Genomic DNA, 26,866 nt, shown 5'->3' on the forward strand with positions numbered 1-26,866 from the left:
ACTGCAGACTATATGCAAGCAAGTAAGAGAAAGAAGCACTGCTGGCTGGTGCTGCTCGCAGAGAGGTGTGAAGAAATGGGGTATTGTCAGCCCTGGCATGTGCAAATCTACCGAAATCTGGTATGTTTTAGGCAGAGCCAGTTGCATGGTGAGCCTGTAGCCCACCATTCCCATGTATATTTAAGCTTGAAATAGGGAACATATTTGGACAATTGTATTTGGAACATTAATCAGGCTATTGTCATATATCTAGTATTGCCTATTAAAGGGTAGTCAAATTGAAATAGAGCAAGTATTTGTTTAGGCTGCCTCCTTGGCAAGATTGGTATTTGCATAGTCAACCACATGTAGGGCTTGTGACTGTACCTGGCCAAAAGGAAGTTGGAACAATTAGTCATGTTTTGGGCCTTTGAGTTGTGAAGGTGGGTGTGAAAAGGATATTGAGTGTGCTTCTCTTCTTTGAGTCAACTAAAGCCAGTTTGATGTGGAACATGAGCACTCAACAGCCATGGGAAACTTGTGGGGCTGGACTTTTAAAGTGCTGGAAGTGCTTAGTTATTTCAGAAACAGACCATTGCATCAGAGAGACTGGTGGGGCTAGAGTGTCAGTCAGGTGTCACAGAAAATATTATTGGACATGACCGATACAAGGAGTGGGAATGTTGTAATTGGAATAATGACTTGTGAAGCCGCATTGTCTGATCCAAACATCTTCTAGTGAATTGAAAATCTGCATGCATTTGTATTCATGTTTTTCACCCTTTTTCTGTCCTAAAGTTAACTTTCAGCACTGCAATTTTAAAGTCATCCAGGGTTCCAAAAAGTGCTCAGTGATGGGTGTGTTCTTACTCCATCGACAAACGCTTTGCTGGTTAAGATTCTTCCACTTATGTAGTTGATGGGCCAGTTTCCCCAACATTCTAAATCCCCCTCGGGAATTTCATAGAGATAATCAGATAAACAGCCCTGCTGGATTCAGACGTGACAACCAGTGAAACTCAATTTTGGGACCCTTTTGCTCTGTATTCCGGGAGGTTGCTGAGGTGGGTTCTTGTTGCCCTGTCAATCTTGCTGTCCACAGTTCCTCAGTTGTATCCATGATTTAGGAAGTCTGTTCACAAAGCTTGTTTGTTTTTATCCTTGTCCCCTGCGTCTGAGCATAATCGGTTGTACCTTTATGGTTTTCCAAGGCTATGTGGTTTATCAATCCCTATAAATCTGTGAGCCACATTGTACAGCATGCTCACAAATCTAGATATAATTTGAAACTCACGAATGTAATGAATAACTGGTTACTGTCAGACACTACTATGCCCCGCAAAATAATAGATTCTTAGACATTCTATTTTAAGTATTCTTCCACAAAGTTTAATTTATTGACACAGTCCCCAATTAATGACATAGCTTTTAAACAGGGTTCCCCCAAAATTCTTTCAATGGTCTCTGGGATTTAATACATTCTTGGGGCATTTTTCTGAATGCATTGAGATTACTGTACTTATGTTTGTTTTGTCTTTTCAAGGCCCAGGATAGGTAGGGACATAAACAGCTCAGGCAACTCTACCAGGTAAGTTCTTCCTTTCAGTCTGTACCCCTACTCCCAAATCTCCCTCTACAATCTGGTTCTCTTTGTGAAAAGCTTATCTTTCTGCTCCCTCTGGAAAGGCCTTCCTTAAGGGAGATGTTCTATTGGATGTATCCAGGTGGAAACCCAATCACGGTTTCTCCTGTCGGACAACCTCTCTTCCTTTGCTGCTTTCCGAAAAACTCTCTCAACTTCCTATGTCCTTAACTTCAAGTACCCAACAATCTCCATCCATGCAGCATCATTTGACTCTGCAAATGATATGATATTATGTGGCATTTATAACGCGCCTGTACAAAAGTGTTTCTAGGTGCGACAAGACAAGGAGGGAAAAACAAGTGAGGACAAAATAACAATCTTACTAGGTGTTGTGTCATTCAGATCTCCCAAGTGCAGGGAAGAGGGAAGGGGAGAAGTGCCATGGGGGAGACAAAGGGGGAAGTCCAGTTAACTCACAAGTGCCGCCAGCGGCTGTCTCATAAGTGCAGAGAGAAGGGACTCTAGGGATGCAGATACAGACCCTTAAATGCTGGGGAGCCCGGAGGATGTGCAAGGGCAACTGGACATGCAGGAGCCTGGACCCGAGTTCAGAGGGTGACCAGGTGACCAGTGCGCAGAACAGTCCTGTGCATCAGCAGAGGAGAGGAAGAGAGAAAGCGGAAGTGAAAAGGAAAGTCTTGAGTTGCTTCCGGAACCAGAGGTGGTCCTGCTCAAGTTTGAGAGAGGCAGGGAGGCTGTTCCAGAGGGAGGCTCCGCTGAGGATATAGATCTTCCCCAACTCTCTGCTTAGAGAAGTGTCTGACCCTCATAGAGTTGAAGATAGATGAGCGGAGAGCTCAGGACGGAAGATGTTTTGGAAGAGAAAGTTGGAGGTAGAGTGGTCCCAGGCCCCAGAAAGCCTTGTGGACAAGACAGAGCGTCTTGAACTTGATCTTTGCAGCCACGGGGAGCCAGTGAAGAGATTTCAGAGCTGGTGAGATACGATCGCTGGGCCTGAAGCCATGAACAAGTCTCGCAGTCCTGTTCTGGATAAGTTGCAAAGGTCGGAGAGTAGAGGCAGGAAGATTTAGAAAGAGGCTGTTGCAATAGTCCAGCCTAGAGAGGACCAGAGCTCTGGAGACAGTGAACTTCTGGGGGAAAGTTAAAAAAGGAAGAAAACCTCTGAGGTGGTGCAGTCGATAGTATGAATTCTTAGAGATGTCAGAGATGTGAGGACGGAAGGAGAGGGTGGAGTCAAAGATGACACCAAGGTTCATAGCCTCATAGGAAGGAGCAGGAAGAGGGCCCAGAGTGGGTGGCCTGAAATGGTGAGGTGGGATAGCTCATGGTCAACGCGTTTGTCTTGGAAGAAAGACAATGCAGCGCAAAACAAGTTTGAATCCCGATCCAGCACTTACAAACCAATCCCTGGTATTAAGCAAGTTATAAAAGAACAATTATAATTATAATCATTTGACTGCAATTTTGGATTGGACAGTGCTTATGATGGGTTCCATTTACTTACACGCACGCACTAGATTCCTCCTCTTAGCTTCAGTTGGGCCAATGTGCTTACCATGTGATAAGGGGATGCATTTAGCTTTGAGTTAGCCTTGCCCTCAAGAATTCTGAGCAAAGTGGACTGAATTATGTCTCTCATTTAATTTATTGTGTGGACCAGATCGCTGCCAATAATGAGATGTATGTATTCAGAATTGCACGAACATTCTGAAGTCACAGATCTCCTTCATGTTTCTGTAGTTCCAGCCATAATGGAGATAACAGAAAATGTGCCTTGATTAATGATTTATACATCTTAATATATCCTTTTATATGCATGTGATCATGGGCTGAATTTCAATCCAGTCTTGGTTTTTGAATCAAGCAAAGGGTTACAAAATGAGAGCCAATCATGTATTGTTTTTTTGTGTCCTTTTAAATGCATTTAATTTCTAATGGTGTATATCAGAGTTTTGTGGGACCTGTGATTAACAGAAAACATTTGCTGAACTGGTATCCTGGCAGCAATGTAATCATGTTATTAAGGTGTTTTGAATGGTAGCAGGTACATAATGGGATGAGGCCTTATTGCTCTGCTGGGTCAAGGCTCAGGGTTTTTTGTGAGCCTCTGTTACTCTATAGTGGCCATTACTGGATTACAAGCCTCCCTATCTCTGACTGTAATTACCTCCTAAAATATACAAGTCCACTGATTCAAATTAAATTCAATATGTAGCTCAAATTTATCTTTATATTTCTGATAGTTTAAAACAAGCACATTTGCTCTGATTACACACAGCTGTGCATGTCTATCTCTGTTAATGGATTAGTCAATGATTAATGGTGAGACCTCTTTGACAAAAATCTGACCGCTGCATTCCTTGTCTTAATAGCTGGGCTCTGGATAAACACATGTTTGGTTTGACCAGAGTTCACCTAAACTGCCAATTAACAAGTAACATGTCAAAAGGAAAACATGTATTTTTGTGTAATTTGTACCCGTAATTAAAAATGTAATATATGTAGACCATATCACCAAATGTTACTTACTTTTTGTAGCTTATAGCGTACAGATTCTGTCTGCCATTTTTAAAATATAATTTGCTTAAATCACATGACTGCATAAATCAAACTCTTTTTGCATTAGGTAATTTTGTTTTTCAATAAACACAATTGCCATTATATTAGACATTGTTACATGATACTTACGAAACACATGACATCTTTGTCAATTAGTTGTTACATTTGTTGGGGCTGCTCCCTGTAATAATCTAGTGTATGCCTGCAACTCCTACTGATGTATTTGTATTTTATTAAATGTATATAGAGCTTTAATCCAAAGTGCTTTACAAGAGGAACAAGCAAAAACCAGAGCAAGCATTATATAACAATTGAATCAAACTAGAAAACAGTACAAGGAACAATTTACATTATTGAAGATGTTAAGCATGAGTGGAGAGGGACTAGAGTGAGAGAGGGAGTAGGAGGTTTAGGGAGGTGAAAGAAAGAGATAAGAATTTAGAGAAGTGCGAAAGGTAGGAAAGGAGGGAGAAGAGCGGAAGGAGAGAGGGAGGTGATTCCAGTGGAAAGAAGCGAGTAATTGGAAGGAGTGGAAGTGGGAAGGGGCGCAGGGTAGAGGAGGAGAAGAAAGTAGGAAGAGGTCAGCAGAGCAGAGTGAGCGTGCATGAGGTTAAGGAGGGTGAATGAAAGCAATAAGATTTTAGAGAAATGCGAAAGGTAGGATCGGAGGGAGAAGAGCAAATGGGGAGAGGGAGGCGATTCCAATGGATAGGAGCTAGTATATGGAAAGCGGGAAGGGGCGCAGGGTGAGGAGGAGAAGCGAGTAGGAAAAGGTCAGCGGAGCGTTGAGAACGAGAGGGAGTGTAGAAAGGGAGGATAGGTAGGGAGGTGCAAGACTGAAGAGAGATTTGTAGACAAGACAGAGGAAATTGAATTTGAGTTGGGAGTGGAAAGAAAGCCCGTCTAGTGAGGTAAGAGAAGAGGAGATGGAGCCATAAGGTGAGAGAAGGCAGAGGGAGCGGATGGCAGAATGGTACACAGATTTCAGGGGGGAGAGGTGAGTGGAGGGGAGACCAAAGAGAAGAGTGGAACAGTAGAAAAGTCTAGAAAAGATGAGGGAGGTGATTGAGTTTAGTAGCGTGAAAAGTTAGGAAGGGTCTAATTTTACGGATGTTATAGAGATGAAAATGGCAAGATCTGGCAGTAAGGGAAATGTGGTGAGATAGAGAGAGGTGGGGATCAATGTGAAAACCGAGGTTGCGGGCGTGAGGAGAAAAGGATTTACAGCGCTAAACGCTAAATTCGGGCTCAATAAATACTAAATATAAAATATAATGAGAATTGTTGAGATTGGGAACAGAGGTACTTATTGGGAGTACCTAGAAACAGTACAGTATTAGAATGCGTGTTTTGCTTTCACTATTTCTATTTAAAATGTGTTCAAATTAAGTGGTAAATTATTGGAGCTACGATTGTCAGTAATAACTTTTAAAAGGCTGGTAATGCAGTGGTAACAGTAACAGGAAAAACATCCAGCTAAATGCTTGAGGCGATTCTGTGGCCTTACTGCCAAAAATAGCAATTTTGGAATATTTGCTGCCGGCAGAATTATAGCCAAAATACCCCTGAAGTCCTATGCACACAATAAATGGGGACTAACGCCACCATACCGGCACTTGTAATACCGCGTGACTAAGTGGCGGAAATGGTAAATCTGTTTATTGGTATCTCAGCAGATTTACCACCAAGATACCAGCAAACTCATATTGAGGCCTATTGATCCCTTGTAATTTCCCAGAGAGGCAGTTCTAACTCGTTCTTGTCTGTGATGATGTTCAAAAAGGCAGACACACATGTCTGTGGTTACTGTTGGTATCCTTTCTCTGCCAAGGCCGGCTACCCTCAAAGGTAAAATCAGACTGATAAGCAAATGAGTATCCTCCTCTGGTATGGAACAGAGGAATACAATAAATGCAATCAAGATCAACCTGAATGGGTTTCAACCCGTAGAGTAGGCTTTTTTTGTTTTTGGTCCAGTCTCAGTAGAAGAGTCCTGACATTGGTAGCAGATAATGTGAAAAATGTAATTAAATGTGCACTGGTCAAGAAAACGTTTTGGACAGAACAGGTCAGTTCTGACTAAGTCATTGAAGCTGATGGATGATTTAATTGTCATAGAAGGGATCCAAATGTTACAGAATAGCGGAACTGGGCTGGCGGAAACCAACCCTTCTTTCAGTGGAGTTCAACGTGCTTTGAGTGAAGATCTGAAGAATCCTCAGACATGCAAGGAACTGTGTGACCCTTTGCCCAGGTTTCCTGACACTGTTGAGTTGGCAGAGGTGGACAAACCGGTCTCTCCAGGTTAGAACTTGAGCTATGTCAGGATTGTGTGTGGAATCCTGCAGCTCCCTCACCAAAACCCTGCCTAAAGTCTCCTCCCAGGTGGCCAGGGGAGGGCAGATGCTTTCCGATCCCAATCCTGGTGGTGGTTTACTGCAGGAGGATCACTTGGGTGGAGACAAGGCCCCGGGCACTGAGGAGATTCCATGGGATGAGGCATGGGATTTCTCCTCTGAGAGGGTTCTAACTTATTGTCACTTTAAAATATCTGAAACCCCTAGTAAGATTAAAATGGTAAACTCCAAGATTGTAACCCTGCAACATATTATATCAAAAGAACAGGTCTTTTGTATCCCTAAAAATAAACATCTTCCTCAATGCCAAAGGTACATCAAAAGGAGTGATGGAAATGTAGACTTTTCTATATCCTCTGTATCTATTAAGGGAATTAAAACCACCCCGAAAAATGTAGGAGCAGTGGAAAATCCTAATTTCCTTCAAATTAACTACATGTCCCAGACTCCCACAGGGACTGAGACAAAGAAGAGGGCTGAAGAGACATGCAGAAGTAAAAGACAGACAAGTAGCCCTTAATAGCCTTTGTAAAGGTCAAGCAAATAACATTAAGGGCCTGCACCTGAAGTCACTTGCCCACCTGATAGGCATAAAAGGCTGCAGCAGGAAGGAGTAGGAAGGAGGTACTGGAAGGCTGGCAGTAGTAGTGGAAGGAGAAGGGCACAAGGTTGGCAGTTCATGAGGAAGTGCGATCACCTAAGGGTCGCTGGGACGAGAGAAGAACAGATTTCACCTGCAGGTTCTAAGTTGGTCTTGTGTTCACAAACCCTGCTTTGCTGTGGCTGCACTGAGAGAGACGTGCTGAAGTTGAAGATCTTCCCAGGTGGACCTAGTAGCTGTGTCTGCAGAGCTGAAATCGTGCTGAACCCAGAGGCCGGTGTGCAGAAGCAAGCCGAAGGTCATAGGAGTGAAGGAGACTCCCTGTGGTGCAGGCTAGACTGGCGACAACCGTGCTGGAGAAGGGTGTGGGTCCCAAGAGTGCCTGAAGTGGTATTAGCAGGAAGAAAAGTTGGGAAGTGGAAGCACCGTATATATAGGGGGAACCCCACATTTACTTACTTTGAGTGCTTTACCTTATTCTGGGGGAAGTAAACCATTAATATAACAAGAGGTAGTGAGCTAGTTTTGCAACAGTTAGACCAAAAAATAAATCAGTCTTATATAAGTCAAAATACAAAATGTTCATTTAATCGACATTCACTTCATAAATTTAAAAGACGAATCAATTAATCAGTATAATAGTAAAAGCATACTAAAACACAATCCTAATAGTGACAATGTGGCATCCTGAATGAAGACAAGTGTTAAATTAATATACACAACTATTTTATAGACCACATTCAGCACATCTGCTAGTTTCCTGTTGATATACTCAGGAAAGGAGTCTAATTTATATGTCTAGTTAGTCAATATCCTAGAACTTTGGACTCAACATGTTTCTGTTCTCATGAGCTGGTATTGGAACATTCATCAAGAGGATGGTCACATTAGTTGTTATAGTTTAAAAAAAATAACATAACGCCTGGATTGTACACTTGACAAATGGTGAAAGTTAAATGATTTTCTTTCTGTGGTGTAACTGTTGAAAAACATACAAAGAAGAAAAGAGAAGCTTTAGTTGCTAAATTTCTTGTCTAAATTATTGCAATTATAATAGTGCTTAAATAGGTTAATGAACTACCTTTTTGAGTGTGAGGTTCATCTCTGGTGGATGATGTCCCTTTATGTATTAGAACTATTCATCAATGGTCAATTAGGGCTGTGTGTGCCGGTGTATCGACTTGGAGAGAAGTGACAAAGAGACTTGTAATTACTTAACTCAGTCTAGCTTGTTCCTACTCTTGCGCATCCTTTGGTATCACTTGTAATACACTTGTAATTTGTGATATGTGGGAGAAATATACATACCTGGTTGTTCTGTAATCTTGTATAGTCCCTTGGGTTAATTAGATGATTAAAGTGGTTCTTAGAGAATAAGAGATTGTATATATATGCTTCTCGATATCTAGGAAAATCAAAGAATGAAAAAGTGACCATTAAACAATCTTTTAAAAAAAAGTTGTTTATGAGGCAAAACTTTTGTTTGTTTCTATGATAGGTATGACACTTTGAATTACCTTCATTTGCTTGACTTTGAGTTCCAAGCTATTTTCTAGGAGATGTCTAAATGCGGTATCTTCTATGAATGAGGCTGGGTATGGCCTATATAGAGAAGGGAATAAATATGATGATCCCCCTCTTAGTTTTACAGGTCAACATGCACATTAAACTTAATTGTAGATATGGGTTCCAATCAGTAATGTTTCTTACCTTCTTTTTAAATCTCTTGTAGTTTCTTGTTCAAGTAAATTTGGTGCAAAGGATCTGTTATTAGGCGTCTGCGCTGTTAGTGCGCAGTGTCTATAGAAGTCCTTTGTCGCACTGTTGGGGCACAGAGGAAACACTCGCGTTAGGGCGATTTTTACACATAAGTATAAATATTAGTTTTTTGGGAGCATCACAGGTTTGTGTAACTTGTCGGTATCTTAGAGAAAAGTGCAGGCTTACCTATAATGGTGTATGCACTAGTCTGTCGTGTCGTATCTCCTAAGTCTTAAGGTTGGACGGCATCCGTGGGTTCAATCTGCTTCTATCAATGGATTATGGCATGGTACTCCATCTTGGGAGTTATATGGGGCAAGTCCTTCTTTTAATTTTAGTGTATTAATCTCTTCCCTCGACTCGAGGAAGGGAAAATGCAATTAAAGATTAGGGCGCTTTTTACATATAAGTCTAGATATTAGTTTTTTGGGAGCGTCGCAGGTTCTTGTAACTTGTCGATATCTTAGAGAAATGTGCAGGGAAGTGGAAGCAACCTGCAAACACAATGTATCTGGAGCTGATGAGTGATACTCCGTACTCTGATTCATTGAAAAACCCTGCTGGTAACTGTAACCAGCTCAAGTATAACTTGCTTAGAAGTGGGAGCGAGTAGAAGCTGTTCGTTGCTGTGGAAAATGTTAACGGCTAAGGAAATGTATCACATGCACACTTAATGCAAGTTAGAGTACTTACGTAAATTAAAATGCTTTCCTTTTTCCATTGTTGAACTGCATAACTTTACCAGAGTGGTCGCGTGTCATCAATTAAGAGGGAGATTACTGTTCTAAATTACTTGGAAGGTTAAAACTGACTTTCACAAATTTGTACACAAACTATTGCATCAAAGAAAGGTTACCTTTGATTAATTGTGGTTCCCAACCCGAGTCAAAGTATCACTCCATATGAATGAAAAGGAACGCGAGTCCTTACAGTTCTTTCAAGTTAAAAATCACCATCAAAAAGTGGTTATGTGTACCTAATTCTGTTTCTCTTGTGAAATCGAAGTCTTGTAACATCCAGAACAAATATTATGTAGTTGCAGAAGTGGCAGACGTAAAATTAAGGGCAAGTTGTACCCAAGCCAGTAAGCAAATACTTTCTACAGTGAAACCAGCTCTATTAAGATCTAACAACCTATATTTTGAATTTCTTAAAAGTGGTAAAGGCCCTGTGTCCTCTGATACAATGGTGACAAGGTTATGCAAAGCTGGAACAGTGGCAATACGACTTTGAGGAGGCTGCTGAAACCAAGAAGGCGTGCATGAAGCTGGGGAAGGGAGCTGGGTGCTTTAAAAAGATTAAGTCCACAATCTGTAATGCTGAGACTGTTGATGCCCAGAGAGAAGCAGTCTGGAAGCAAAGGCAGATTATATTGGTAGCAGTAAGACAGACAGAAGAGGCAAAGAGGCTGCCCTTTTCTTCTAACACAGGAAATAAGAGTGCCTTGCCTACCTGTGGAGCCCAAAGTCTTGTCTTTAACTATCCTAACAATCATAAAGTACCAAGTTGAAGCAGTGCTAACAAAACTGTGGTTGTCTATAATATTGCCAGGAAATGCTGAATTGAAGGTGGTTGAAGCAGTAGTACATTGTGGGGTAAAGGAGCCTGCCTCCACAGTGATCGTAGTAGAAGGGGGTTGTCGGGAGGAAAGCAACACCCTTAGAAGAAGCATCCTGACAAGTTATAATTAAGACACTGTAGAGGTTACAACCATATGGACAATTGTGGAAGTAGCAGTGATACTTTTGTCTTTGTACTGTTACCAGTGGATTTTTATTTGGGTGAACTTTCTGGCACTCTCAAAACTGATCCAAGACTTTACTTTTCTTTGCGAACATTTGGAGATATTGTTTTTGGACATTCCTGGGTAAGGGATCTACCCAGGACAGGTGAAGTTTGTTTCCCGTCACTGGTTATTTGGTAATCATATGTTTGTTGTTCATGATTTACTTTGAATGCTTTGTTTAGTCTGAGGGCCAGTTTTGTCTTCTAGGAGAATTCCCTTTAGAACCTAGACCAGGTAGAAAACTCCCTGGTAGAGTAGGTTTAGGTAGGTTTTCTTTGCACTTTTTATTATCAATAAAATGTCTAACACTGAGAAAACCACAAGCAGTTGTCCACCTCGCATTATTGACCAATCACAACTGTCAACACTTGGGTAAGGCAAGTCACCATATAAAATTATGATCAAACAGTACCTTGAACTTCTTGTGAATTTATTAAAGCTAAAAACAGTGTACAGGTGTTCCCAGCAAAACTGCATGCTGTGTTGCTACTAATCAATGTTTCACTGTGCGTTAAACTCAGTGTTTGAATGGGTTGACATACAGGTAAAGAGGAAAGAGAAGAGGGTAGAAGGAAATGGGTGCGTTGATCAATTGCCACAGCCAATTGATTCTTCTCTTCGGCTTTCTTACCACAGTAAGGATTTATGTTACTTTATTGAGTTTGCATTGTAAGTTACTTTTTGATGACCAGGAAGTTTGGTGGTTACGTCAACTGCCAGCTCAAACTACAATTGTACTTGAAACATATAATGGGGCCAGAAGTGGCACGTGGTGAGTGGAGCCGTGGAGCAAAGTTTTATTTTACCATGAAGCTTATTGGCTCCTTTCCATTGATTGAAACGTTGGGTGTGGCAGAAGATCATGAAAGTGTCTTGTTTGGTGAACGGAAGTGTGTGTTGGTTCACTTTGAATTGCACAACCCGAAGAGTAAGTTGTTAAATGTTTTTAACATAAAGCCATATGATAATTTCTGAAAATTGCGAGTGGATTGTGCGTCTCTGGTGATCTCCACTGTCACTCAGCACAAACATACTATAGTTTCTGGTTCATGACTAAGCATAACATATCAGATTAGAAAATTCAGTTTAAAAACTACACATTCGTACAATGAATGACTTTCCTGATTTTTGTATTGCTTGTCTCAGGTCAAGATGCCGGGGATGATGGGGATGATGACGCAAGCTCAGAGTTCACGGACAGCATTGAGGAGGACGCAGATATGAAGGAGACGTTGTACCTTGAAGGAAACCAACAAGTAAGAAGCAGAACCAATTCTGGTAGATTTGGGGTTGCGGTGGGTTAGACAGAATCCTGTGCAGTTCCCTTGGGGACCACTGCAAGACGATTTAATATTATAAATATAATAATATAATTAAAAAAATGTAATATAAATTTTAATATTAAATAAATAAACCGGCGGTATCTTTAACATTGCACCAAAAAGTGGTATGTTTAAAATCAATGGGAAAATTCCATAGGAAATATTCCGGTGGAATATTTTGCGTGGTAACCACTGCCACCAGCCAGAAACTCGACAAGGGGGGACTGGACAGTGCCCTCTTGAAAACAGACCCAGGGGCAATCGAATTAACCCCTTCCAGTACTTCCACAATATGATGGTTTGCACTGGTTCTGTTCACAATTTTGGACTAGTAAAGTCAATGGTGACTTTACATGCCCTGGGAGACAGTAGTCAGTCCCAGGGTATGGAGTCTATGTTTGGGGGTGACTATGACGCCCCTGTATTACTGCACTGAGGGTGCTGTGTAACATAAATGAAAAACAGATGATACCCTATGGAGTAAAAGACCCCATAGCCCATAAGCACACAAAAAGTTCAGACATGCCTCAAATCATGCCTAAGAGTGGGAGGAAAAGAGTCTCACTCTTAGCAGGAGAAAAACACAAACCCCAAAAATCCAGCAAAGCTGCTGGGGGACTCACTAGGTTTGGGAAATTAGCCTTATAAGAGAATTCTCCCTAACACGTTGGAATTCCTTTAGTTCAACAGTGGCAGGGACATTACCCGAGGACCAACTTCACGCACCATTACCAATATGCATCTACTCCGGCTTTGTGATCCAAGAAGATCATTTTGTAAACTTGCACAGATTATTTAATCGATACATACTCCTGGAACCAACCAAACCGAGCTATTTCGCACATTTCTGCAATGCTGCTCTAAAGGTAGGTGCAATATTGCCTGGCGTAATGGTACCAATAGTTTAGATTACAAGGAATTACACCAGCTCCAAGAAGTGAAGATAAATAGATGCCAGTTTTATACCAGAGCTCAGGAGCTCCAGGCTCACTTCTCGAGTACAATAGCTCCCTGAGAGTGCCCCTCAGCCATTGAGGCTGTGCTTAAGGCAAGCATTATTCACGCCCACATTCAGAGCAGCCTGAGAGCTGCTCACCCCTTGCCTCCGCTGTCTTGTGCCCTCACACTCTACCTGCCATCCAGCACCAAGATTGTTACCTCCGCTTCCGTTGCCCCACTCCCTCACGCTTGGCTAGAAAGCCTGACATGGAGAGAAAAAAGGGACTTCTGTCGGAATGCCCTTTTCTTCTTTCCACATCATTCATCATTCTTTGATTTTCCTTTTATGAACGGACGGATGCCTGCAAAAAACAACCATTAGCACCCAGATGTCATCACACGCCTGTGCTAATGGTGATATTAACCCGGGAAGCAGGCTAACGGCAATACCAGGCCCACCTTAAGCGCCAAAATTGGTGCTGGGCAATTACCGTCATAATTAGCCCGACCCCTCGGTTAATAGTGTCGTGTTATGTGCACTTTCTGTAATGCCAATGATAATATGAATTGTTTTTTTACACGACTTACTAGAACATTCCTTCAAACCACACTGGATACTTTGGTGATTACCCGATGCTGGAGAAACTTGTGACCGCATTGCATGTACCTCTAACTTGCAGCAACAGAGAAGTCACTCCAATCTAAATTAGTGGTACACCTTAATTTGCTGGATTCAGGGCACAGACAATTATTTACTCCCAGACAAATGTTTCATGCCTGCATCATCCATCTTATCCCAGTGAATGCCAACATATTCCTTTAAAAAACAAGCAGCCTTCTCTTGTTACTCCATCTTTCAGGTTACGCAATAACATACAATGGGACAACACACAGTGTGATTGAGTGTAGTGCCAATAATGTAATCGTTCCCGGGTAGCTCATTCAGTTAGTTTTCCTCCATTTCTTCTCTCTGTGTTTCTGTTTCTGCTTACCCTGGTTCACTTCCTACCCATACTCTGAATATTCACCTGCTATGACCTTCCCCTGTCCCCCAGGATCTTCTCTGGGACCTCTTCTGTTTTAGTACATCAAAGAGACAGCTCAACATGTCTGGTATCCACATTCCTTTTTTCAGGCAATAATCCTGAATAAACTTGAATATTAGTGATATTTTCTCAATTTTGTGAGCACTTTTTTCTGGATTTTTTAAACAGCAACACTTGATGCAGTCTGTTCATATTCCATGTTTTGGGATAAGATCCCTTTCTCAAATGCTTTTTGGACTGCTCTTTCGATGCGCACATACTCGCTGTGTGAATAAAGCTTGAAACCAAATGAAAATACCTTCTGAATGCTCCTTTTGTGGGCAAAGCAAATGGACAGTCTCACATGAAATCATGGCTTATTCTCATAGCATTCGACTACGCATTCCATACTTCCGTGGAATTTTATCTATGCAAGTCTACTGCTTGAAATTGGTATCTCTTTTTGCCTAATTAAAAAGCCTCATAATGATTGTGTGGCTCTTTGGATTATTATTGTTAAAGTATTTATTGAGCGCAGCCCTAAATTCGGGAAGCAAAAGAGCGCTTTACAATCAACCTTGTTGGTTCCTGCAAACTAATAATCCTACTCCACACTTGCGAATGTCTTACAAAATGTAACAAGAAATATATTAAAAAATGTGTACATCAAATTTATTAAAACAAAAATCAAAACTTTATATGAATGAAAAGACATTGAAAGGCCATTGTTACCAAGAACCTCGAAATCAAAAAACATAAATAAAATAAACAAATCAACACAAGCCCGATCTATGAAAGTGTTGTCCGAACAGGTGCTCCCCTGCTCCTCCAGAATCATCAAAGACCATATTGACACCCTCGCTCCAGCCTTGTCTGATTTCTGTAATCACTGTTTCGCCACTGGAACTTTCCCCTCTCCCCTTAAGCACTCCTTTGTGCACCCACTCCTCAAGAAGCCGTCTGCCGATCCTACCTGCCCGGCAAATTGGAAAAGCTGGCCATCTCCAGCTTACTCTCCACACTGAATCTGTTGGTTGTCTCCATGACCATCAGTCTGGCTTCAGAGCTGCCAGAGGCACGGAAACTGCTCTCCTGAACACCCGTGAATATCTGCTCTCTAACCTTGATTCCAGCATTCCTTCTGTCCTCATCCTCCTTGATCTTTCCTCTGCTTTCGACACAGTCAACCATGCCATCCTGATCAATCGACTCTGTGAGAACCTGGGCATCACAGATCAGGCCCTGGAGTGGCTGACCTCCTTCCTCTTGGACCGCTCCTCTCAGGTCCAACTTGGTACCTTTCTCTCCGCCACTTCTCTCTCTACCTGTGCCGTTCCCCAGGGCTCTAGCCTTTCACCCTGGTTTTTCAACCTCTACTTGACCCCTTTGCCCCACCTGATCTCTAACTTTCAGTGTTATGCGGATGACACTGACCTTTCCTTCAGGTTCCCCTCAACCTCCTCTCCTCCCCCACTCATTCCTGACTGTATCTCTGCATTAATGCCAGCATGATGGAGATCCTTCTCTTTGGAACCCTTGGCCCTGCTTTCCCCTCTCCCACTCTTGCCGCCCGCCTTGTGCCCTCTTCCCTCACCTTCCACTTCTGTTTCTCGCCTCACATCTTAGATGTCACCAAGAAGTGCCTCTACCAGTGACTCTTCCCTTTCTCACAGTGACTCAAAGTGACTCTTCCCTTTCTCACTTCCCCCAGAAGATCACTGTTTCCCGAGCCATGGTTCTCTCTAGGCCGGACTACTGCAACAGCCTCTTTCTCAATCTGGCTTCCTCTATTCTCCGCCCTCTGCAACTAATCCAGAATAGGACTGCAAGATTTATCCTTGGCCTCTAGGCCGGAGACTGTATCTCTCAAGCCCTGAAATCTCTCCACTGGCTCCTGGTGGCTGCAATGATCAAGTTCAGGATCCTTTTCAGTGTCCACAAGGCTTTGTGGGGCCGGGGCCCACACTACATCAAATGTTCTCTTCCAAAATACCTTCCTTCTCGAGCCCTTAGCTCAGCTACCTCCAACTATCTAAGGGTTAGATGCTTCACCAGGCAGAGAGTGGGGGGTAGATCTCTCTCCTCTGCAGGTGCTTCCCCCTAGACTGGCCTCCGTGCCCCTCTCAAACTTGAGCCGGATCACCTGACGTTCTGGAATCAACTAAAAACATTCCTCTTCTCCTCTGCTTTCTCTCTCCCCCTGCTGACCTACATGACTGCTGTACCGACTGGTTGCTTGGCTACCCTCAGAGTCCCACTGAGTCCAGGCTCTTTCTTGATCAGTCACCCTTGCACTGCCTGCAGGCCTACCACGCTCTTGGGGGCTGTAACTGTAACCCTACAGTCCCTTGTTCTCCTTGCACTACCCAGAGCCGTGCTGCCCTGGCTGCACTGATTCAGAGTATTGCAGCCCTGTGTTCCCCTCCCCTCTCCCTTGCACTCCCCCCTCCCTTTCCCCTCGCACTGCTCATTCTCGCACTTGCATGATCTGAATGACACAAGGCCTAGTAAGATAGTTTGTCTTGTCCTCCCTCTGTCTTCCCTCCCTTTCTTGTCGCACCTAGAAAAACTTGTGTACAGGTGCATTATGAATGACTTATATTCTCTTTTACATCTACCTTGCTCTCCTTACTCGCCTCATCTCCTCTTTCTTCTCCAACTTTCAGTGTTACACAGATGACACACGGCTCTTCTTCAGACTCCTTGCTGACACTCTTGCACCCTACATCATCCCTGACTGACTGTCTGCCATCTAGTCCTGATGTACCTCCAATGATCTCTGCCTCAACACCTGTAAACTGAGATCCTTTCCATATGGAACCCCGCTCCCACCTCTATCCTTCCTTCTTGGGCTCTGCCCCTGCGCCTGAAGCCAGGAACCTTGGAGTCTTCTTCAACTCCTCTCTTTCCTTCCTCCCTCATACTCAGGACATTGCAAAGAAGTCCAACTATCAGCTCTTCCTTCTCAAAGGAATTCTAGCTTTTCTCACTTTCCCTCAGATGCTCAATGTGACTAAAGCCCTGATTCTCTCTAGACTTGACTACTGTAATAATCTTCTCCTGAATCTTCCTTTGTCCACTCTGCGACCCTTGCAACTTATCCCGAATAAAGCAGCAAGACTTATACTTGGCCTTAAGCCCAAGGACCGCATCTCTCCTGCACTAAAAAGTGTTCACTGGCTTCCGGTTGCTGCACGGATTAAATTACAATCCCTCTGCATCATCCACAAGGCTGTCTGGGCCCGGGGCCCACATTATCTTCAACTTTACCTCACTAAATACTCTCCCTCTAGACCACTTTGCTTCTCTGGCACCAACTCTTTGTGTGTAAAGCGTTTTGCTAAACAGAGGGCAGGGGGTTGCTCACGTTCCTCTGCAGGCTCCCCCCTTTGGGATAGCCTCCCCCTCCGCCTTGAGCAGGATCTTCTCAAATTCTGGAAGCTCCTTTAGACATTCCTCTTGTCCTCCTCATTTCCTCCTCCTCGCCTATGCTAATTCAACAGTTGCTGAATCAGTGTCTTTGGCCCTTATGCATCCTCTAGGCCTTGACCTCCGACACCAATTCTTACCAGCTGCTGTCTTTCCACAGCACTTTGCAGCTACACGCCCTCTGCTCTGGAGACTCCCACTTACACCTTCTGCGAACCCGGGCCGTGTAGCACTCAACATTCCTAGCACTTCGTCCGTGTCTCACCCACGGGATCGGACTCCCCAGCACTTACCCCCTCTTCTTTTCTGCACATTCTGTATGCTCTCAAGGCATAGTAGGTTTGTCCCTCTCCCCCCTCTGTTATTAAATATTGTATTGTAATGTTGTAATGCATTTCTCTCTCTCCCTCCCCTCTGGGCACTTTGAAACAGTATATTCCTATTGTATAAGTGCCTAACAAGTAAACAATAACTAAATAAATAAACCATATCATTTTCCTACAGATGCCCGGAAAAATATACAATCCGCAGTAAGAAGCAGCTAGTCTGGCAGCACCCAAATGCCAGTCTAGCCACGTAGTTACTCGTAGCAGGACTGTTTTATCAGAAATGCCTCGTTAAAAACGAGTCATACCAAACTGAGGAATTACTAGACTGGCTGCACCAAAATGCCTCTCTAGCCACTAATGCCACATATCATGCGTGCTTAGCATGGGCATGGAAAACCATTATTATTTATCGCACAATCCCGCCCCCCACACATCCCCTCTCCCAAAAAAAACCTACCCAAACCTCCAAAATCAGCTCCTTGGCCCATAATTACTTCCTCGTCCCTCTCCCTTGTCCCAGTGCTTACGTATGAGGAAGAGTTGGTCTAGGAGTAATGTAGATCACAGGTAGCTAAGTCAGGCATTATCACCATGTACCTCTACCTCATCCCAGTACTTGTGTATGAGGCAGAGTGCCTCATACAGAAGTACTGCCTCAAACACAAGTACTGGGACAAGGAAGAATAGGACAAGGAGTAATGAAGATTGCCAATAAGTAATCAAGTCATTAAACACAAGTAGTGGCACAACACCATTGAGCTGACTGGGCTTCAGCACTCTACCCGCCGTGAAATTTTGGGCTATGTTGACTCGACCTGGCTAACCTACAGAGCAGTTGCCGGACAAAATGGGACACAGATGTTAAACGGCACCGGTTTCGCTGTTAACAAGTGCCCAGCAATTACTAACGTAAAGCATTTCACTGTTAATACCTGCATTCAAATGCCAAATATTTTAGGCAATTGGAATCGTGATGTGGGTTTAGTACTTGCATGCCATGGGAGTGATTCAAAGGGTAGAGAGGGAATAGGAGACCGCTCATTCACACAGCAGTTCATAAGTGGGTGCTTTCAGACTTAAAGGAGAGAGTTAACTACATGTAACATTGAAGCTGCACTAGAATAGTCTCATTAAAATGCGTAAAGAAGTTCGATGCCCCCACACAAATAAGTTTGCCCCTTCCCAACTGCCCATGAAGTTAGCGCCTCTCACAACATTTGAAGGGTTAGCCCCCCAAAATGTAGTTTTTGTTGGCCCCCTGAACACAAGCACACACACCATTCACAATATACACATTTAGGTGTGCATTTTTTCACCATACAGGGACACCCAGGCAACCACCCATATATTTAAGTGTGCACCCTTTCACGTACATGCACACCCAGCCACCCAAATATGTGTGTGCACCCTTTCATCATACACTCACACATGCACATGTCATGGGGTTGAGGGGAGCCCAGTTACTTAAAAAAAAAATGAACCATAACGGAAATAATTTATTTATAAAGGCAGAGCGACTTCAAAAATAAACTATTTCTTTTTGTAGTCATAGGGCTCCCCCAAACCCATGACATGGAGGCCTCAAGCCTAGGGCCTTCCGTGGCATGGGGTGGTGGGAGCCCTCGAACATCAAAAAGAAAGTTTCTTTACGACAGCAGAGTGAATTCAAAAAGAAATATTATTTTGTATTTTTCGTTTTTACTCCAAGTGGGGCCCCCTCCCAGGACATGTGGTGTGGGGCCTCCCGCACCGCAGGAGTTGTGGGGGGGCCCGTTACGCCAGTGGGCCTAGGTTCCAGGGGGATGTCATGGCTGGATCTGAGTGTTGTGGTCGGCTGCCAAATTGCTCCGTGGCAGTGGAGTGCTATGTGCGTTATGCACATTGTTTTTGTAGGGATTCTGCTCGTTGGCCATGGATTGCTGCATGTGTTATGCCCATTGTTTTGAATGTGAATCGTTTTTTGACTAGCATCATGTGTAGCATCTTTAGTGCCAGAACGATATGGTCTCTTCGTTAGATTTTGAGGAGGAGTCAGGCCACTGCGTTCTGTATACGTTGCAGTATCTTCAGGAGATAATCCGGCATTCCGAGGTATTTGCTGTTGGCGTAGTCTATCATGGACATGAGGGATATGATGGCTAGTGTTTTGTGTGTAAAGGAGAGGAATGGTAGGATAGTTTTGATCGTGTGTAGATGGAAGAAGCATTTCTTGATTATTGCGTTTACTTGTGGTTCTAGTGTTAGCTCATTGTTGATAGGATTCCAAGGTTTTTGACTATTTCTGATGGCATGGGTGCTTTTCCTAGTTCTGTTGGCCATGGGATGTATTGGTTGCTTTCCTGATTTCTGGATATGATCATGATTTCTGTCTTGCCCAGGTTGAGTTTGAGGCTGTTTGTATTCATCCAATCGTAGAGTTCTTTCAGTCTACTAGCGTTGTGTTCTCTTGTACATCTTCTATTTTGTAAATGATTTGGGTGTCATCTGTGTAGTTGTAGCAGGGGAGGCCATGCATTTTGATGAGGTTGATTAATGGGGACAAGTAGATGTTGAAGAGGAGTGGGGTTAAGGAGGACCCTTGCTTTACTCCACAGGTGGTGTCCCGTGGCGCTGCTTTGAATGGTTTATCAATGCTGTTGCTGTTCTTTCAAATAGGAACAATTTAATCCAGAGCAGTGCTGTATCGGTGTTCCCTATTTCTTCCAGTCTTTTGATTGGGATGTTGTGGTTGATGGTGTCGAACGCTGCAGAGAGGTCAAGTATTCTCAGTACAGAGCTTGTGTTGGAGTCAGGGTTGCTTTTTAGGTCATCCCAGATGGAGAAGGTGCCGTCTCCGTCCCTGTCATAGGTCTGAAGCTGACTTGTGCCTGGCCCAATAGTTGCTGTATTTCTACGTGTTCCAGTGTTTGTTCATAGGCATAGGTTTCTAGCAGTTTTGCCGGATAGGGAATGTTTGATATTGGTCTGTAGTTATAGAGGTCTTCCACATCGCCTGTAGTATCCTTGAGGAGTGGTTTGATGTACACAGATTTGTAAGACTGCAGTACTCTCCCTGTTGAGAGCGATTGGTTGAAGAGGTTTCTGTGGCATTCCATTTGGTGGGTCTTATCTGAGGATTAAGGTAAGTACTCCTGTTGTGCGCCAGACACCCCAAAATGTAATAAAAATGTATTTGTTCAATTATTTTATTTGGTCTGAATGACCATTATCAATTGCAAAGGTATGCCCGTCTATGTTGACACGTGTTGCGGCCTTAAAAAGCCTTTTTCAAAACTGAGCCACTATTCTTCTTGATTCCTTATATCCGATATATTGTTTCTTCCATTATTAATAACAGGGATAGTTCCCTCAATCCTTCTCCATGCAGAAGGTAACGCGATGTGACCCATGTGTGATTAATCCTCTTGTGTGAGGATTGATCCCACGTGCGATTAATCCTCTTGTGTGAGGATTGATTTGTGTATATGTCTGGTGAACAGAGGTCCATGGGTGATCCTGCTTTATTGCTAAGTTTTACCAGCTTGATGAATCTCTTTACTGATATTTGTGTGAAACATTGCAGGTCTTTTTGAAGTTCCAGGGTTGATGGGGCATGGTGCACAGTCTGGTTTATTGGTTTGCTTTGTATGATCCGATATATGGCATTGATTCTATTTTGGAAGTGATATGCAAGGCAGTTGCATAGTCTTTGTGAAGGTAATGGTGTGTTGTTGCATCCAGGTGGGTTTCTCATCTCATTCATGATGTTGAATAGTTCTTGTTCGGTGTTGGTGGCTATTGTGATTCGGTTGTCGTAGTATTTCTTTTTCGCTTTGAGAAATTCCTTTTTGTATGCTCGGATTTGTATTTGATAGTTTATTCTTTTTGCCTGGTCATAGTTTTTCCTCCAGTCTAGTTCAAGTTTCTGTTTTTTTTCTTTTCATTGTACTGAGGTAGGCAAAGAATTATTTTACGATAAAGACCCACATACGAGGCTACATTAAAGCCCTAGGACAATCTTGACCCTTACAAATTCCTGTCTCTTTACCAAATTGCCAGGGAAAGATGCAGGTTTTTTTTTCTTCTAAGACACCCATAACAGGGTGTATAATAAGGGAACTGTATTTAAGTTTTCCTTTTTTAAACTCGCCTTCAATGTTACACCTTGAAACTTTAATTTGGTTTGTCATGTTTGTCATGTTGGTCAATGTTTTGTGTCATGAATCATGAAGACAAATGGTTTTCTTTGATTAGGATATGCTTATCATTCAATGTTACACAGACATCACTGTTGAGTTCAAACTTTCTTTGTAGAAATGCACTTTATTAATATGAATTAAAGAGTACATGTGAGTAAAAATTGGTTTCCCTCTCCAACCAGCTCAATTATCCTAAGACTTCTATCAGTAATTGAATTGGATGATTGATGCAATTTAGAGGTCACCCAGAAAGTATTTATCGAGCGATTCATAAAAAATATTCTGCTCAGGTTTTTTATATTCAGGGTGGGATTCATTCATATTTACATCTGAGGTAGGGTGTGAACCATCTTGCCACTGCTTTCTTTTGTGAAGGGACGAAGGATTTTTCCGGGAGATGACAAATATTGTTTTGGCGATCCATTTCTGGATTAGGTCTGCTCTTTCGTCTAGGTTGGTTCTGTCCAGGATTGCGGTTGATGCTTTCAAGCATTCCAGTTGTTCTTTTAAGTTACTACTGTTGATGGTATTCCAGTTTCTTTTCCAGATCCCGGGGAGCATTTTTGGGTGCTTTAGCTGGTAGTTGGTTCACAAATGGTATGATGAGGTGATCGCTCCATAGTATTTGTATTGGTGGCGTAGTAGAGATCAGAGTTTTGTTGGCGAAGATTGTGTCAAGAGTGTGCCTGTTTTCTGTCACTACTTTTACCATCTGGCTTAGTTTCATTGTCTCGAGTTGCTTGATTAGTGATTTTTGAGCGTTTAAGTTTTCTTCTTCAAACCCAAGGACTATTAGGTGATCGTGTTTGATGGCTGCGTTCGTGATGGCTTCTATAAAGGTGTCTAAAAAAGTCGCATTGTAGGTCCCTGGTCTAAAGATGAGTATGAATGTGGGGTTTGTTTTTGAGTTTCAAGTTAGGTGAAGGAGATGGATTTGCAGTTTCTGATGCTAAGCAGGTTTTTTTAATTTTATTTTCAAGTGTTCATTGTAGGCTATTGCAAGTTCTACTCCTCTTTTTCCTTTTCTGTTTGAGTGCATTTGAAGTTGTCAGGTAGGCAGCTGTGCAAATGTGACATTGTAGTTATCATCTAACCCGGTTTCTGTGATGAATAGGATGTTTATTCCTCCGTTTTAGAGTTGATCTCTGTAGCGTGTATGGACATCGATCTTGCGTTAATTAAATTGCAGTGTATTTTTATAACAGTGTTTTGTTTTGTTCCAGCTTTCTTCATATGGCGGTCTTGTTGGCGGGTTTCCGTGTTGCTCTCAGGATGTGCGCTGTGCTCTGTAGGGTCTGTTTCTTCCTTGAGTAGATCTGCAAGGTTTTGTATCGGGTTTCTGCTTCTTTTGGTTCCTCTTATGTATCTCATTGCAGTTGCTGTAGGTGCCCTAGATTTTTGGTGATATATGGAGTGAGGGTGTTGTTTTCCATCTCGTTTCTTCTGGGTGTTTCTGATTTTTTCCAGTGTGGTCCTGGCATTTTGCTGGAGCGTCTAGCATTGTTGGTGATTTTGGATTATTCTGGTTGGAGGTCCATCGCGAGGTACGGTGTTCAGTATAAAGATTTTTCCCTTCTCTCTGAGTTTGTTCTATTTTCTGTCATGCTTATGGATGTGTGTTCTGTTGTAGTGTCTCTGTTTATTAGCATGGTGAGATAGTTTCATTCCATTTGATTTATTCTTTCTTGTAGTTTTCTCTCGCAGTGTCCCACTCTGTGTCGTGGCATATTGCGGTCCTTTGGAATTTATTAGTTTAGTGAGTTTGTGTTATTGTGGTTGTTGAACCATGGGTTGTTGGTTCTCGCTGTTTACTGATATTTCCTTTGTGTTTACGGTTTGGTTTTGGGTATATCTTGGGGTCCTTTTGGTTGTGGTTGTTGAACCTGGGGTAGTATACCCTAACGGCTCGGTTCTCTGTAGGTATTTCCTTTCTGTCTCTGATGTGGTTTTTCCCCTTTGTGTTTATCTACTGACTCCTTTGGTTGATATTGTAGGGGGTGGGTTGTGTGGCTAGTTAACATCTGGTGGTTCGCATGCAGCAGGGGACATGATTTGGGATGGGGCACTCCCGATGGTTTGGTGACAAACCTAGGTTATGGGGCATTTTGTTAGGTGGGAGAGCAGGTGTCTGGGTTGGAGACACACTGATCAGTCTAGAGGCACCTGTACCTTAGCTACCAGGGGCTTTGGGTTGACCAAGCAGGGCCACAGCAGCAGTACTTAGCTTGGGGATGCCTGGTAAGTGGGTGGGGCCTAGGATTATGCTCAAGTAGTTGTAAAGGCATTGATACCTAGCTTTGGGATACTTAGCTGGTGGGACAGAGTCACTGACTTAGGACGCAGTGGAGAAAGTGGTAGCACCTAGATTTTGGGTGCCTGGCAAGTGGGAGAAAAGCTGTATAGACACATGTTGCAGCTCCTGAAACCTGAGTTGGCAAATAGGATGTGCCTCAACAAAATGCCTGACAGCGCTGTATTTCATGTTCATTGTGTAGATTTCCAACATATGCTCTGCTATTCTTTCCTTTTCTCACCAAGTGGCTTGTCTGATTTAGGGCGTGCCACATGAGAACTTTATGACATAATATGTCGGATATGTTATGTATTGTCGCAGCTGGATTATTAAGTCAGTATGAGGATGGAGTGTATGATCTGTTGTTATGACATTGTTCCAATTACATCCCAAAAATGGGAATGTTCCCATTTTAGGTGTTTCCAGAAATTGCTGTGTTTCTCCTCTTGATACATCTTGATATCAATTCCCCATCTTGTCTTTGGATGCACAGGCAGCACAAAACAAATATCCCATCAAGGTCTTAGCTCCAGCGGGTTTTATTGTTACACAGAATGTTGTGGTCCTCGTAGGGACAATTATAATGAATAGGTTTCAGGAAGATAATTTGACTAATTAGAGGATTTGGAAGAAGTGTTGGATAGATGGGGTTTGAAAACTTGGCCTTTTGACTCTTAGCTGTCATAATGTGCAATATTTTCCAGAAATGATCTGTGATGTGCTTTATAAAAAATGTATTTCAATAGAAAATAAAAACAGGTAGGGGTAGTGGCAAAGGTTTCAATTGAAATTTGTGTTTTATCTCGTTCAACTACAGATACAAACTACATGCATTCCCCACTCCGTTAGTTTCCACACATGTATTAGTATTAGTTTCGGGAGGATAGCTTAGGGGCAACGTGCTCGCCTTGGAATCAAGACGACACGGAGCAACACAGGTTCGATCCCTGGGTCCGCGCTTAGAAACCTCTGGGTATTAAGCATGCTATAAATAACCTATCATACCATCTCAGAACAGTTGAACATGTAATATGGTGCTTTATTAATAATTAGTGACTGTTATTTGTTTCATTATTGGGTTAATCAGATGCTTTTAGTTTCTCATCACACACTTCGGCACATTCAATGTAATAAACCAGTTACTTTTGAAGTTAAAATCAAAATAACATTACAAGAATTGTGCTCTCAGGCTCACCATTTAACGTCCTTAATATATACACTCTTTATGTATTTTGCTGTTTGTTCTTCAGGGTTTGCTCCATAAATGTTATGCCCCCGGGGATCCTGCACCACTTAAAAAATACTTGACTTACTAATCACTGGGGCTTGGATGAATTGGCTTGTGGCCTGCTACTGGGTCCATGTGAGAAATCTGAAAGTGTCTCACCCGCTAGTCCCCACAGATCTCTTTCTCAGGTGGCCAAGGCACGGCCATTGCCTTTGGATCTACACCCTGGGGGTGGACCAGTGTGGGAGGATCACCTGGGTGAGGGGTCTTTGGGGAGTGGGACAACTGATGGTGAGAGGCGGTATCCCTCTCTTCCCTTTAACACCTTTTTCCAATTCTACCTGGTGGGATATTTAGAAACTTAACATCGCCCCACCCCCCTTTTCCTGCACAAACACTTTTTCACGGACAGCCCGCTCTGGGAGAAAACAGGCTCACACCCGAGTCGTGTACATGACATGTCCCAATACTTTGGTCAGGCAATTATCGACAATCGCTCACACCTGACTTCCATTATACTTCGCCACACAGGTAAAAGGCGGAGCACGAGAGCACACTCTGAGCAAGGCAAAACACACAAAGGTACAGCAGTTTTGAGTTGTCAGTTGAACGTGTGGAGAAGGATGGCCCGCTACAAGAGATTCGTGCGAGGGACATCACCCTTGACCTCGTTGGCAGGAAGTCATTACTTTCAAGAAACCTTCAAGACAGAAAATGTAAGACCACGAAACAAGACTAAAGAATCCTTCATTGTGTCGGAGATATTGAGTGTCTTTCCACGTAACTGACCAAGGCGGGGGGAGGTGTAGCAGACGCCATGTTATCGTCCTTGGCTCCAAGAAAAAAGCAACAGAGAACACCACAGCCGATGTGGGAGACTGGTCTGTGTTGAAGTCAAGGTTGCAAGGGCACACATTGTAAAGTGAGTGCTGGAAGGAATATTGTTAACAGCGTGTGATGATAGACACGAGTGAAGCTAAATTGATGGTGAATATTTGAACATTAGAAGAAAATATACAATACCGTTGTCAGAGTGGTCCGGCAATGTGAATTTGCTCAATCAAAGGTCTCTGTACGGTATCTTGGTGAAAGGAAACAAAGATACATGTGAAGTGTAAATTGTGTGAAGTGAATCGAACTGCTCCTGCAATGGTTCAAGCAAAACCCATCACACATTCAAAAGTCTTCAATTCTGGTATCAAAAGGGGATCTGAGTGGGATCCTTGGTCTGAGCCTGAACGAGGGAGGCCAAACCGTGAACATTGTAGAAAAGGGTCTGAGCCCGGAGGAGGGGGACCCATGGTCTGAGCCCGAAGGACGGAGACCAGTCTTGAACTTGTGAAAGTGAAACCTTGACAAAGGAAAGCAACTTTTGTGGGGTTTTTTGCTGCATCAGGCCCTCTGAATTAAGAGACTGTCATCACGAGCGAGACTTTGTCGGAAGGCCCTGATACCTATGTGTTGAACTGTTACC

At 43.0% G+C, this 26,866-nt stretch overlaps 1 protein-coding gene across 14 annotated transcripts in view; it reads left to right on the plus strand.

The window, feature by feature from the left end:
• Nucleotides 1-26,866, plus strand: part of PDE4DIP (phosphodiesterase 4D interacting protein) — a 1,465,918-nt gene that overhangs the window by 1,273,953 nt on the left and 165,099 nt on the right. For all 14 annotated transcript variants that reach the window (XM_069641322.1, XM_069641325.1, XM_069641324.1 and 11 more), the window contains one exon: nucleotides 11,796-11,905. In XM_069641322.1, the coding sequence (XP_069497423.1) occupies nucleotides 11,796-11,905 (110 nt within the window). The remainder of the gene's footprint in view (nucleotides 1-11,795; nucleotides 11,906-26,866) is intronic.

Source organism: Ambystoma mexicanum, chromosome 1q (assembly GCF_040938575.1).
Source record: "Ambystoma mexicanum isolate Mex_15411 chromosome 1q, UKY_AmexF1_1, whole genome shotgun sequence".
Classification (NCBI taxonomy): domain Eukaryota; kingdom Metazoa; phylum Chordata; class Amphibia; order Caudata; family Ambystomatidae; genus Ambystoma; species Ambystoma mexicanum.